The sequence below is a fragment of the Phyllopteryx taeniolatus genome, chromosome 5 (assembly GCF_024500385.1).
Source record: "Phyllopteryx taeniolatus isolate TA_2022b chromosome 5, UOR_Ptae_1.2, whole genome shotgun sequence".
Taxonomy (NCBI): Eukaryota; Metazoa; Chordata; class Actinopteri; order Syngnathiformes; family Syngnathidae; genus Phyllopteryx; species Phyllopteryx taeniolatus.
Genome location: NC_084506.1, coordinates 24502363 through 24517002, shown reverse-complemented (window position 1 = coordinate 24517002; position 14640 = coordinate 24502363). Strand labels below are relative to the sequence as shown.

General features: G+C 41.2%; 1 protein-coding gene across 10 annotated transcripts in view; it reads left to right on the top strand.

The window, feature by feature from the left end:
• The window catches only part of plekha7a (pleckstrin homology domain containing, family A member 7a), a 126923-nt gene that overhangs the window by 52056 nt on the left and 60227 nt on the right, over positions 1–14640 (top strand). For 8 of the 10 annotated variants that reach the window (XM_061774063.1, XM_061774061.1, XM_061774062.1 and 5 more), the window contains 2 exons: positions 3357–3440; positions 12362–12479. In XM_061774063.1, the coding sequence (XP_061630047.1) occupies positions 3357–3440; positions 12362–12479 (202 nt within the window). Of the gene's footprint in view, positions 1–1196; positions 1221–2001; positions 2026–3356; positions 3441–12361; positions 12480–14640 lie in introns of those variants that run through there. The other 2 variants (XM_061774068.1, XM_061774070.1) reach the window with 2 other exon arrangements.

The following is a 14640-nucleotide window of genomic DNA, read 5'->3' as shown; positions in this document are numbered from 1 at the left end:
ACCACAGTTTCTCTCTGGGTACTCTGCCATAGGCTTTCTCTAGATCTACAAAGACACAAGGTAGCTCCTTCTGACCTTCTCTGTACTTTTTCATCAACATCCTCAAGGAAAATAATGCATCTGTGTTACTCCTTCTAGGTATGAAACCATACTGTTGCTCACAAATACTCACTTCCGAGTCTAGCCTCCACTACTCTTTCCCATAACTTCATTGTGTGGCTCATCATCTTTATTCCTCTATAGTTCCCACAGCTTGGCACATCACCCTTGTTCTTAAAAATGGGCACCAGCACACTTTTCCTCCATTCCTCAAGCTTCTCACACGCTAGAATTCTATTGAACAACCTGGTCAAAAACTCCGCAGCCACCTCTCCTAGATGCTTCCATACCGCCACAGGAATGACATCAGGACCAACTGCCTTTCCATTTTTCATTCTCTTTAATGCCTTTCTAACTTCCCCCTTACTAATCATTGCCACTTCCTGGTCCACCACACTTGCCTCTTCTGGAAAAATGTGTTCACTACAGCCATTTGCATCCTTTTTGCAAAGTCTACCACCAACTGTCCCTCCAAGTTCCTTTCCTGGATGCCGTACTTACCTATCACTTCTTCATCACCCCTATTTCCTTAACCAACAAGTCCATTACAGTCTGCACCAATCACGACTCTCTCTCTGTCTGGGATGCTCAGAACTACTTCGTCTGGCTCCTTCCAGAATTTCTCTTTCACCTCTAGGTCACATCCTACCTGTGGGGCATAGCCACTAATCACATTATACATAACACCCTCAATTTCAAGTTTTAGCCCCATCACTCGATCTGATACTCTTTTCACCTCCAAGACATTCTTAGCCAACTCTTCTTTTAAAATAACACCAACTCCATTTCTCTTCCCATCTACACCATGGTAAAATAATTTAAACCCTGCCCCTAAACTTCTAGCCTTACTGCCTTTCCACCTGGTCTCCTGGACACACAATATATCAACCTTTCTCCTAATCATCATGTCAACCAACTCCCGAGATTTTCCTGTCATAGTCCCAACATTCAAAGTCCCCACATTCAGTTCTAGGCTCTGTGCTTTCCTCTTCTCTTTCTGCCGAAGAACCCGCTTTCCACCTCTTCTTCGACTTCGACCCACAGTAGCTGAATTTCCAATGGCGCCCTGCGGGTTGACGGCGCCGGTAGCGGACGTTGTTAACCCGGCCACGACCGATCAGGTATGGAATTCTTTGGATGAACGCTCATATTTGTTTGGCAAAGTTTTAAGCCGGATGCCCTTCCTGACGCAACCCTCTGCATTTATCCGGGCTTGGGACTGGCCTACAGTTTGCACTGGCTTGTGCCCCCATAGGGCTGCATTACGGATGGCCAAATATATTCTGTAAAATATAGTAATATTAGTAATAGCATATAAATTGATGAAAAGTGTTTTATTTTCCCTAACAATCAATAAAGGAAATTTATAATCTGGAATTTTTACCACAGTACTCTTAGGAACCCTACTATTGAGGAATCAACCAAAATGGTAGGGTTCAGCAGTCCAAGTGATGGGTGTTCCTGTGAAGTCACGTGTTCCAGCAGGTGCAGCATTGCTATGTCATATCATGTGTTGTGCATGTGTGTTTGCATGAAGGGGGTGGCTACTTTGTGTCACACGAGCGCCAGTCACAACCCTCCCCCCCCACTCCCTTTTTACATAACCCTCCAACATTTACCTCTCGACCTCAGTAAATGCCACATGCATTTAGACGGGCGGCGGAAGGTCAAACACAGGGACGAGTGACATGGCGGCTCATTGGTGGCTGAGATTGTCTTGGAAAGCTAGGTTGGTTCACAAGTATGCCCCAGAATTATTGGAAAATTCAGCCTCTCAGGCCAGAGATTTTGTAGGTATGTATCACAAGTAGACCCACATACAAGCTGCAAGATGCCATGCCTGAAAAGATGAAGGAAGTTTGCCATTTTGATTTGAAGCTGCGTAGTCTCATTATGGTCGCTGGTGAGCTGGAGCCTATCTTTAAGGTGAATATAGATTTCTGCCATGTTTCACGTCATTGAGTCACTTTTAAAACTTCGATTCTGTGTGGGGCTGTGGAGACCGTATTCGGTCATGTGACCGCTTGAGTCTGTTTGGTGAAATGGAATCAAACGTCACTAGTTGCTGTTGTTGGATTGGTTAAACAATGCTATGTGATGCAAATCTCTCTCTCAATATAGCAATTTATATTTGAACAACTGCGATTGGCTGGTGACCAGTTCAGTGTGTACCCCGCTTCTCGCCCGAAGTAGGCTCCATCACGCCCGCGACCCTAGTGAGGATAAGCGGTACAGAAAAGGGATGGATGGATATTTGAACACAAACATTGCGGCAACAAATACAGAGGATATAACATTATTCACAGGCATGTATTATATATGCTCTGTGAAAACAACTAATATTACTGCTGCTTAGTTACGACGGTCTTCCTTGTGTTTCATCATCAAATCTGTGTATTTATGTTTGTATGCATTACACATTTTTGCTCCATGGTGGCTAAGGCACACACAACAGAAAGAGCAGCACACTGTCCATTGAATTGAAGCATAAAATCATGAAACAAAAAAAATCAAATGCACAAACTGTTAAGTAGTATTTAATTATGTTACACATTACTGTATATTTTCATACAGTACAATACTGTCGAGTCCTATTTGTCTTACTAAATACGTTTAAAAATGTTTGGATGTTTTTTGGGGTGCTGGAACGGATTAATGAGATTTCCATCTATTTCAATGAGGAATGTTGATTTAAGATATGAGTGATTTTGAGTTAGAAGTGTGGTGACAGAACAAATAAAACATAAATCAAGGTACCACTGTAATCTGACGGATTCTTAACACTTGTTCGGTTTTGATATTGTGTCAGTATGCACCACTCCTCAAGCACGTAGCTCAGTTAGCGCTACAAGCTAATGGCGCAAGCTGTGATGTTGTTCTCCAAATTCAATAAATAACTTCACATGATCATGATCACTTTGTAATGAATTCATGGCATTGCCTTATAGATTGCTTTGATGTCACCCCTATGGTTCAAAGCATGTAGATTTCTTTTGACTTTGATGTATGAATGAGTGGTATTAGGGGTTGGCCATATTGTCTATCCGTCTGAATACTGTGGATGTCCAGTCCTGCTCCAGCCAGTATTTTGTGCTGAGTCCACACAGGCTATACACTGGTGAGGCCAGTGGGGTGAGTGGGCGTGTGTGGGTCCTTTGTCGTCCAAGTTGTGTTCAGTCGGTTTGGCTTGTTGTTGTGTTGAGGCTACGAGCAAACTTTGCTAAACTTTGCTTCTGTTTCTCTTTCATTGGTTTCAGTCATAACCAGAGAAGCACCACCTTTCGTCATCCCGTAACCGGGCAGGTTTCTCCAGAGAGCGTGGATTTTACCCTTCAAGAACAGTGAGTGATGCTTTGCTGTTTCTTTTTATACTGAGTCTGTACATTGGATTCCCACTATTTGTGGAGAATAGAGACCAGGTAAGACCGGGGATTGCGGGGACTGTGGATGATCGATGCTCTTTAAAATTACATTGGAAAAAACAAAACATTTAAAAGAAAGATACATTTTCACTATTCTTGAATAAACAGGCAAGTGTTTTTGGGTTTAACTAAATTCTGCATCATTTGTCTACATCATCTCCATTGCAAGATGTTGCTCTTTTGTGTCAGGATGTCACTTTCATTAGCAATATAAACAGATTAGCCTAGCGGAAAGACTAATGTCTGAAATCTGTTGCCATCTCCGCTATTTGAATGAAAATTTGTGTTGGAGGGTTTAAAATGGAATATCAATTTAATTTAATATTTAACTCTAAAAATTATGTAATTTAATAAAATTTTCTTTGAGGGTTAAATATATTAAACTGCATTTTCAAGGCTTAATATTACACTAAAGAAAATTTTTATTGTGATTTTATTTGTAATTTATGTAATTTTAATTCAATTTAAATACAATTACAGGCATACATTAAAGTAATTTCATGAATGTATTATAATTTCATGGGATTTAATATTTAAACTTGAAATTTTTATTTTATTTAATATTTAGCCCTTAAAATAAAGTAAAATATATTTTTAAAAAAATCAAACTATTCAGTCAGATGACACTGCCGTGTGCGTTTGTGCCAAGTGTCGAGTGCACTTTCAAGAACTTGCAACGCTACGCATTATCATTCACTTTGACCAACTTGAGCCTTAGTAATTATTGCATCGAACAAACAGAATGCAGCAGCAGTAGGAAGTCTTTGTGTCTGCACCGCTACCAAAATAAGGGACCACGAGAAGGTGCTCTCTGCGCTATAAAGTCCTGACACTTTATCCACGCCACTCTTTTGCGATAACCTCTGTGACGCTGGCCTATGCACATACACGCACACACACACAGGCAGGCTGCTGTCAAGCTTTCAGATGCAGTTTCCATTCAGCCGTTGACAGCCTGTGAGCTCCCAGAGTTGACGTGAAATAAAAAAAATAAGTCGAGTGCAGACAGCTCCAGTAATTTATGTGATGTGATTTATGTTTTTATTATCCAGCCCCTCATTTTATTTCATTTTATTTTACTTAATTTTCAGCCCTGAAAGTAAATGTAATGTAATTTCATTTAATTAGCTGTAGAAAATTTATTTTATTTAATATACTGCCCTGAACATTTCATTTAATATAATTGAATAGAATATAAGGCCAGAAACATGACATTTAATTTTTCAGCACTGAAATCTTTTTAGACTTCATTTAATAATTAGTCCTGAAAATTGTATTTAATTTAATATACTGATTTAATTATATGTAACCCTTTAAATTAATAAATAACATTTTAAGAAGGGGGGACGGAGGGGGAATCCCACTCCTCAGCCTCCCTGGTGCTGGAGAAGAGGGTCCGTCGTGAAGTCGAATCTCATAATCAGGAAGAGCACTGTGGCTGGCTGTGGAACAGTGGACCAGCTCTACACCCTCAGTAGGGTCCTCGAGGGTCCATGGGAGTTCACCCAGTCAGTCTACATGTGCTTTGTGGACTTGGAGAATGCATTTGACAGTGTCCCTCGGGGAGTCCTGTGGGGGGTGTTCCGGGAATATGGGGTACACGGACCCCTAATATGTCCCTGTACAACCAGTGTCAGAGTTTGGTCTGCATTGCTGGCAGTAAATCAAATTTGTTTCCAGTGAGAGTTGGACTCCACCAAGGCTGTCCTTTGTCACCCGATTGTGTTTGTTACCTTTATGGCAATAGTTTCTAGGTGCAGCCGAGGCATTGAGGGGTTCCGGTTTGGTGACCTCAGTATTAAGTCTCTTGCTTTTTGCTGATGATATGGTTCTGAGCTCTCCATTAGCGACAGGTTTAGAAGCTGGGTCATCGGGGAGCGGCTCAGAGTCTAGCTGCTGCCCCTCCGCATCGAAAAGAGGCAGATGAGGTGGCTCGGGCATCTAATGAGGATGTCCCCTGGTCGCATCCTGATGCGGTGTTCAGGGCTTGTACCACTGGGGGGAGGCCCCGGGGATGGCCCAGGACATGCTGGAGAGACTGTCTCCTGGCTGGCCTGGGAACGCCTTGGGATCCCCCCAGAGGGAGCTTCATGAAGTGGCTGGGGAGAGGGAAGTCTGGGCATCACAGCGAAAGCTACTGCCCCTGCGAACCGACTCAGTGGAAGAGGATGGATGGATAAATATTAAAACTTTTGAAATTTTCATTTAATTCAATCAGCCATGAAAATTTTATTTAATTTGATTTAATGTGTAGCCCTGAAAATAGAATTTAAGTGAATTTAATATTTAGCTCTGAAAATCTCATTTAAGTTCATTTAATATTTAGCCCTGAAAATTATTTAATTTGATTTAATATCAGCCCAAAAAATGTACTCTATATAATTTAATATTTAGCACCGGATGGATGGAAATTAAAATATATATTATATAATGTATAGTATAATAATAAAAAGGTAGAAGTGGAAAGTGCTTTTTCACAGGTGGCACGCACGCACACAAACACATGCACACACGTACACACCAGAAAATGGCAGTGTTTTCACGATCACATCACGATCAGAGCGGCTTGGATGGGCCTGCTCGACGCCCACGCTGCCGCCGCTAATAAGACCGATCCATCAGCAGCCAGAGCGAGGGAACAATCTAACCTGCTGGCTCGTCGTACGTATGTACGCACGCACCCACACACACACACACACACACACACAGAGAGACGTGTGTAATGAGGCACAAGAGGGGGAGGAGAGGAAGGAGAGCAAGCCAGCGAGTCAGAGATGGAAGCGACACGTCGTAAACATTAATTTTATATTCCTATTAAAGGGCGATATAGATATAATCTTCAAACTATAGCTAATTATTGTCAAAGCGAAAACTCTGTTAATTTGGAATGAGATTTATGTGACGAAGTGATTTTTGACTGTGGAATATTACTAGTTGCGTTTATTTCTATTGTGCACAGTGGTGGTTATCATGAGTAACTGGTGAGATGGCAGTAATCAACAGAATCAGAATCATCTTTACTTGCCAAGTATGTTAAAAAAAACACACAAGGAATTTGTCTCCGGTAGTTGGAGCCGCTCTTCTAGTACGACAACAGTCAATTGACAGAGAACACTTTTGAGACATAAAGACATTGAGAAAAACAGTCACTGAGCAGTAAAGGGTTGCCGGTACAATTGTTTTTTATTTTTTGACAATTGTGCAAAAAGATGCAGAGTCCTCTAGCACTTAGAGCAGTTCGAATGACTAATATTGCAATACAGGAAGTCCTCCATTTACGAACGAGTTCCGTTCCTACGCTGGCGACGTAACACGAATTTCCGCGTAAGTCGGATTTCACGCTCTTGTCTTAGTTCTGGCAGCGTGCAAGTCCTCAAGGGTCGGTAGGGTACCGACAATCCTTTCAGCAGCTTTGATTGTCCGTTGCAGTCGAAGTTTTTCCTTTTTTGTAGCAGCACCAAACCAGACTGTGATGGAAGAACACAGGACTGATTCGATGACCGCTGTGTAGAACTGCCTCAGCAGCTCCTGTGGCAGACCGTGCTTTCTCAGAAGCCGAAGGAAGTACATCCTCTGCTGGGCCTTTTTGAGGATGAAGTTGATGTTGATCATCCACTTCAGGTCCAGAGAGACTGTAATTTCCAGGAACTTGAAGGTCTCGACGGTTGACACAAGGCAGCTGGACAGCGGGAGGGGCAGCTGTGGCGAAGGATGCCTCCTAAAGTGCCCGATCATCTCTACAGTCTTGAGTGTGTTCAGCTCCAGGTTGTGTCGGCCACACCACAGCTGCAGCCGCTCCACTTCCTGTCGATATGCAGACTCGTCACCGTCCTTGATGAGGCCGATGACAGTGGTGTCATCTGCAAACTTCAGGAGTTTGACAGCTCGGTGCGTTGAGGTGCAGTCGTTCGTGTAGAGAGAAGAGCAGCGGAGAGAGGACACAACCTTGGGGCGCCCAAGTGCTGATGCTGCGTGTGGATGAGGTGGCCTCCGCCAGCCTCACCTGGTTTTTCCTGCCCTTCAGGAAGCTTTAAATCCACTGGCAGATGGCATATCAACGCTGTCAGCTGGAAACTCCGTATGTCCAAATATTGGCAATTTCATATTTCACGAATTGATACTATTGGTCTGTGCCCGCATTATCTGTTATTTTTTATGCATTAGCAACTAATTTAAAGTGTTAAATATAACTTTAGAATAACTTTAGAAAAACTACTTAAATCTCGAACGTTCCGCTCTTGTGTTGTAAAACTATGCCTCTTCCTTCATTCTACCGGAGACGCACAGCATTTTGTCGCCTCAAGATTAAAATTCTGAATGTTTTGTAGACAATGACTGAAAATAGTAAAGTTACATTTGAGTATGCCTGGAGGCAGCCAGCCACGAAGATAAAAGTTGCGTACAGATTTGTTTCTGCCTATTACACGCCATTTTATTTTTTATTTCATGGCTTTGAGAAAGAGTGGGAAGATTATACTAGTCAACAACGCATAGCTGATTTAGGACAAATTTGATGTACTGAATACAAATATCACATTGGTTTTGCTCAATCAGTTGAACTTTTGAACTATGGACAAGTTTTTTTTTTCTTTTTATGTTTTTGTTTACATCTACAAATATTTTGGCTTTATATCAGGTGTTCTCAACCTGGGGGCACGGCCCCCTAGGGGGTGTGCGTCTTTCCTTGTAAGAAATTAAATACATTAAAAGCCGGAAGGTTACTTTCTTGTTGTTATTATATTATTTGTTCATTGACCACACTCGTAACTCACAAGCACTTGTATCTCCAATGGACATTAATCCAATTACTGTCCCCTCAAAAAATGACACGTATTGTTGTAATGTGTCTTTTAATAAGAAAAATAACACTAGTATTTTACTTTATAAAAACATACAGTAATTACATAATTAAACAGAATTTAAAGCATTAAACAGTTTTTGCCACATTTTATTGCTTCATTTCAAAGGACAATGGGCGAGCCTGTTAAAACTCCTCAGTAAGCAGAAGTAATATTCAGTTATTCTTCATAAAGGATAAAGCATATATGCCTGTGAGTATCGTTATATTATGTCTACATGTGATGTTCCACCGTTTGTGTTAAGAAATCCATTGCTTAAAGAGTTATAACACCGCGACGCCAATGCTATTTGTTAGCCCGTCTATGGAATTTTTGATTGTTAGCATTAAGCTAAACATATGACTAAATGACAGCCTCTTTGGTGATGAATAGTTTGCTGCTTGTTGTAAAATGTGTTGAGCTGTGTTCACTGCCACGATACAGCACTCGTATCTCAATTTTTTGCTCAAGTTAAAGCAAAAACCCGGCCGAACGATGGCTCCTATCTCCTATCCCTTGTATGTCAAGGGATCACACTATTTCTCTTGTGCATGGTGGCGGTTATCACGAAAAACTGGCCAATGGACTGTTTTGACTGTCCTCTTAATTTCTATTGTGCATGATGCCGGTTATCATGGATAACTCGTGAGAGGACCGATCACAGTAATCATGATACGCACATTGAGTGAGTAACTGGACTTTTTTTTTTTACTCGAGTTATTTCTAATTGTGATGGTACATGCACAATAAACAACACATTGTGAGATAAAGCCTGAATTATTATCTTTATATACATTTTTTGCTACATCTCCAGAATTGGCTCTGATTATAGAGTGTACCTTATTAAGCGTGTCGTGGATGTATGCCTGCTTTCAAATGTGTGCAAAAGCACAGACAGGCAATGAAACGATACCGGTAAAGAAAATCAGCACCATAAACTGTGTGAATGGCTCTAACAAAAAAAATAGAGCCAATGTGGGCCAATGCTGACCGTTGACATATATATTCAACATTTACTTGAGAGAGGGTGCTTTGTGAGTGAGGAGAGGCATTTAAAATTCCCAGGCAGTGCTAATGTGGTTTGTCTCGGAGCGGATGTTTTTTGGTAAATGGCGTCCTGGCAAGTGTGACGACCGCCTGCCTCTTGCCTTCCTCGCAGGCCACTTCAAAGTCTTCACTCTTGCTTCATTTCCTTTCTCGCAGACATTAAAATTCTAGTCTGTTTGGGGGAGTTTTCAGTCTCTGTGATGTTTTAACCATGCCATTTGGGATAAGTTGTGTTTTGTGTGTGTGTGTACCACTCAAAATCGGAAGTCATCTTCTCAAAATCAAAACTGAATTAATAGAAGTTGGGATGATAAGTGTGTGATATACACAGTTTGAAACAAGCCTCGGAGCATCTAAAGCTGGTTGAGAGGTGTATAGAACATTAAATATTGTCTAAATATGCTACATTAGCGGCTTGTCCATCATTACATAAGCAAAATAACTGCAGACAGCGGCCACTGGAGCAATGTGGAGGTTACCCTCGGGTACACCCTGAACTGGTTGCCAGCCAATCGCAGGGCACATATAAACAAACAACCATTCGCACTCACATTCACACCTATGGGCAATTTAGAGTCTTCAATTAACCTACCATGCATGTTTTTGGGACGTGGGAGGAAACCGGAGTGCCCGGAGAAAACCCACGCAGGCACGGGGAGAGCATGCAAACTCCACACAGACGGGGTCGGGGATTGAACCCCGTGCCTCAGAACTGTGAGGCAGACGCTCTTAACCAGTATATACGGTATATATGTCGCTTAAAATGTTCATGAAAATAAGCATAAAAAAAATCAAGATATAGGCATAAAATCTGAATTGACCACTCAGTGTAAATCCAGATTTTCAGTGAAGCACTGCATCGCAGAGTATACGTTCCACACCTACCTGTGATAGATGAAAATGTATCGAGATAGGCTCGTGCTGTCCTAACTCAGCCTCGTTGCATTAACTGTCTTCTAAGACAACCAAAACAGTCCCGTTGCGATCGATTCAATGCCCTGACAATAAAATGACCTGGATGAATGAGAATATTCACGGCATATATAGATAGACCATTTATCCGTCCATTGTCTATAGGGTAGGCGAAGAGACCCTAAAAATGAATATTAAATTCTGTAATTTTACTCCTCCGAGTCTCCCACTCAGTACAAACACTTTTAACTTATTAAAAAACTCAAACCTATGAAAATAACTTTTAACGTATTTCTTAGGGCCTGCTCTCACTTTCTTGCTGTCAAAAAATGGGAGACATTTGTATAACATCACTTTGAGGAAACAAAAAGGAAAAGACTCTCGCTCACACAGTTCTACAATAAGAGGCAGCAAATGCTTGCTTCATGCTGTTAAATTCTCACTCCCAGTTGAAGTTTATTGTAAAGCTGACAGATAAAATAAAAGACAATTAAACATACAGTAAACCTTCGCTTTATCGCGGTTCACCTATTGTGGACTCAGCGCATCACAGAATTGAAAAAAATCATATTTACATTGCTGATAGGTCACCACCATATCATGGGAGGTCTTTACATATTTCTTTAATTGTCATGGTAAAATAAGCATGTTCTAGCCTAAAAAAAAAGAAAAATCATTAAAACACATATTACAAGCAGTAAAATACTAATACAGTACAAAAGCTCAGTTGCGTTGCGCGCTGAGACTTCAAAGTGTCTTTCAACGCAGTGCTTCTATGTGCGTGCCGGCGAGCCGAGTGCGAGTTTGTTGACGGTGGACGTCTCACAGTAAGTGTTTCGTGACTTTATCACTTTTCGTCTCAATTGTGTATCATTGTGCTTCATGTCAAGCCCTACAATGCCGCCCAAACAAGGTACCTGCCGGATGGCAGTTAGTGGCAGAGTGCGATTGTAGTATGAGCAGCTATTTAGCAGTAAAGATGGAACTTCTTGACCTGTTGAAGGAAGGGCAGACAGGCACAAGGTTTAGGCCTGTCTGTAGCCATTATGGCATAAATATTTCATCGGTCCTGTTCATCAAGAAGGATGACAATAATATCAGGGTGATAGCTATAATGCGCTTGCTGGCCTTTGCAGTACAATCAGCACCAACTGATTCCCCGGGCGCTTCAGCTGCCCCCCTGCTCCAGTGTGTTCCACTAACGTGTATGTGTTCACTGTGATGGGTTAAATGCAGAGAACAAATTTCGTGCGCATGCATGCATGCATGTTCATGACAATAAAAGATGATTATATTCTTCTTAACTTTAATGGTGTGTACCTTCATTTTATATGTTGTTAACATAATGTATGTTTAATAAGAGTATAAAGTGTAAGAGTATAGGAAATGTTTTGAGTTTGGTAGAGGTTAATAAGTGTGTGGGAAAGACTAATAAGTGTGGTAGTGGGGAGAGTCATTCAGCTTAAAAATATGTAAAAGAAAAAACAACATGAATGCTACATCGCGGAATTAACGTATTGCAGGGATGGTCCTGAACCTAACCCCTGCGATAAACGAGGGTTAATTTTTAAACAACAAACTTTTCAACCAAACCATATCTTTTTGGTTTTTGAGCTGAATGCTAACATATAATATGCCATGCCCTAGACCAGATAACGGAAATTATCATCAATGTTAGGGTAATTATAGACCTTCAAACAACTTCTTTTTTATCACACACGGAGCAGCAACACATACAGAGCTTTCAACAATACTCAAAAGGCATATATTCTCTCTTTTTTGAAGGACGACTATTACTGGAGTTTAGTTGGGGACCTCGGGTAACTAATGCCAGCTAGGCTGTGCAAGTTAGTCAAACCTTCTCCCCCTAAACCTCAAAAGAAGGTGCTGGCTTTGAGCTCTGCGGTCAGCGGTGAGACGGTTTCGTTTCATTAAAAACCCAGAACACAACGCAGCATTACGTGGTACTACACTGAAGGTGCCCAACTCTAAATTTGGGCTTGCCTGCTGGGGTTCACTGTATGTGTGTGTTTGTGTTTGCAGACTGCCAGGTCCTCGCGTGATGCCCCAACCCGGCATCGAGCAGCTCTCCAGCACCACCGTCAGCGAGGTCTCCACCCTCACCACCACCTCCACTGTGGATGCCGCCTCCACCTCCAAGGTCACTGCGAGGACTTGACACAAATAGCCAGCACAGGGTGCGATTAATCCAGTCTCGACTCGATTGATGTTTTGACAAGCTGCTATAGAAATCGAAAGTACAGTGAACCCCTGCCTGTTCGCGATTAGTTATTTACCTATTTGCATTTTTTTCTGTGGAACCTAAACCTAAAAAATGTACGTTTTTTTTTTCCCGCTGTTTTTTTCATGCGTTTCGATGCCACAAAATGGAGATAAAGTCCAGGATAATAGGAAAGTAGTAATTGGTGTTAAAGAAGTATGTTGATATGAGTGAGACCCTTACAGTATATAGAAGTATATCTATATAGTAATATTTATGTTGGGGAGGAGCTAAGTTTAGTCTGGGCTGTTAGTGGATGTTATGGAGAGTCCTGTCCTGTGCACATGCACTTGCAATGCATTTGATCTAAAATGAAATAAGCCATTCATTTTTCAAGGTAATGTTGTAAGATGAGTTTGAAACGATATATATGATAAGTGTTCAGGGATCATAGTTTGTGGTCGTTACTATTTAAAATATTAAGCTAGGAAATTATAAAAAGAAATTAGGGTCATCAATTATTATTATTTTTTCCACTCTGTTTTTCCATATTTGTGGCAGGATTTGGCCCCTATACCATGTGAATGATAGGGGTTTATTGTAACCCAAAAAACAAAAACATTCGTCTACATAAATCCTTCAACATTCTCTTGCCATTGAGAATGTTAGCTGTTAGCAGTTAGCACAATGGCTGAAATGAACCAGTTAGCACAATGGCTGAAATGAACTCAGGTGGCTGCAATGGCAACAAATGCACATTTCATTACATCCTTCCCTCAATTTTCTAGAGATTGTCTTCACTGGGCTGGAATCTATCGCATCTGACTTTTAGCGAGAGGCGGGCCGCACTCAGGACTGGTTGCCAGCCAATCAACAGGGCACATGAAGACAAAACAAACATTCACACCCATGGGCAAATTTAAGTCTTTAATGTAGCTAACGTGCATGTTTGTTTGATTGTGGGAGGAAGCCGTACCTGGCAGAAACCCATGCAGGCATGGGGAGAACATGCAAACTCGAGATTCGAAACCTGAACCTCAGAACTGTGAGGCAAATCTGCTGACCACTAGTCTACCCCGCTACCCCATTTCATTACAGAAATCGTTGAGATAAAATCATCATTAGGGTAGAATCCAAAGACGATTCCAAAACTGCTTATGTGCATCATTTGTTTTTGTATATCCGAGTGCATTCAATTCATACACACACACACACACACACGAGAAGTGATGAAAACACAATAGCATTTGTTTGATTGCATGAAAACACACAATAGCATTTGTTTGATTGCTATTCTTTTGGCTCTTTTGTCTGTTTGGCCTTGCAGCCGTCACTGTGCTGCCAACATGATAAAAAAACAAGAAAACTCTACAAGAATTTCTCGTCATTTTGACTTGAGATTTACTTTTCTCATGTCACGAAATGTGCTTGTGATCCTTTAACAGCCAACTGGCTTGTTCTGCTCTTGACTCAAGGCTTTCTTGCTTTTCAGCACACCCGATTTTCACACAATTTCTTTTTGACATTTGTTATTGTCTTCAACCTTTTTTTTTCTTCTCAAGACTTCTTTTGTCCTTTGCGTCACTCATTTACTTCGCCACTTGTCCTCATGTTTCTCTTCACACTTTTTCTATACCCTACTCATTTTGTATTTTTGTACAGTATAACTTTTATTTTAGATTTTCATAATAGTACAATCATATAAGATGCACAGGAAAAAAAGTTAGGTGGATTGTTGGCATGTCGTTCAATATTTCAAACAGGGCAGTCTGTTAAAAAGAGTCACAACAATGTACACAGGCAGACAGCAGCAGGGCCGATAAACCTAGTTAGGTGTTGTACCCTCGAGCAGTGTCGAGTGGTTCCCACACACTTGCGAAATTACCTTAAGTTTTTTATGTCAACGTGAATCGGTTCCATTCTTGAAAAATGAATCATTTTGCTTAGCCATCTCTTGAAGCATGGGGCTTGTCGGGACTTCCAATTTAGCAATATTAGTTTCTTTGCTGCAAGCCATGGCAATTTTGTAGATCAGTTGTTTAGGGATGATGTTATTGAATTCTGGTTGACCGGTTGGACCGATATGCAAACTGGAAGGGGT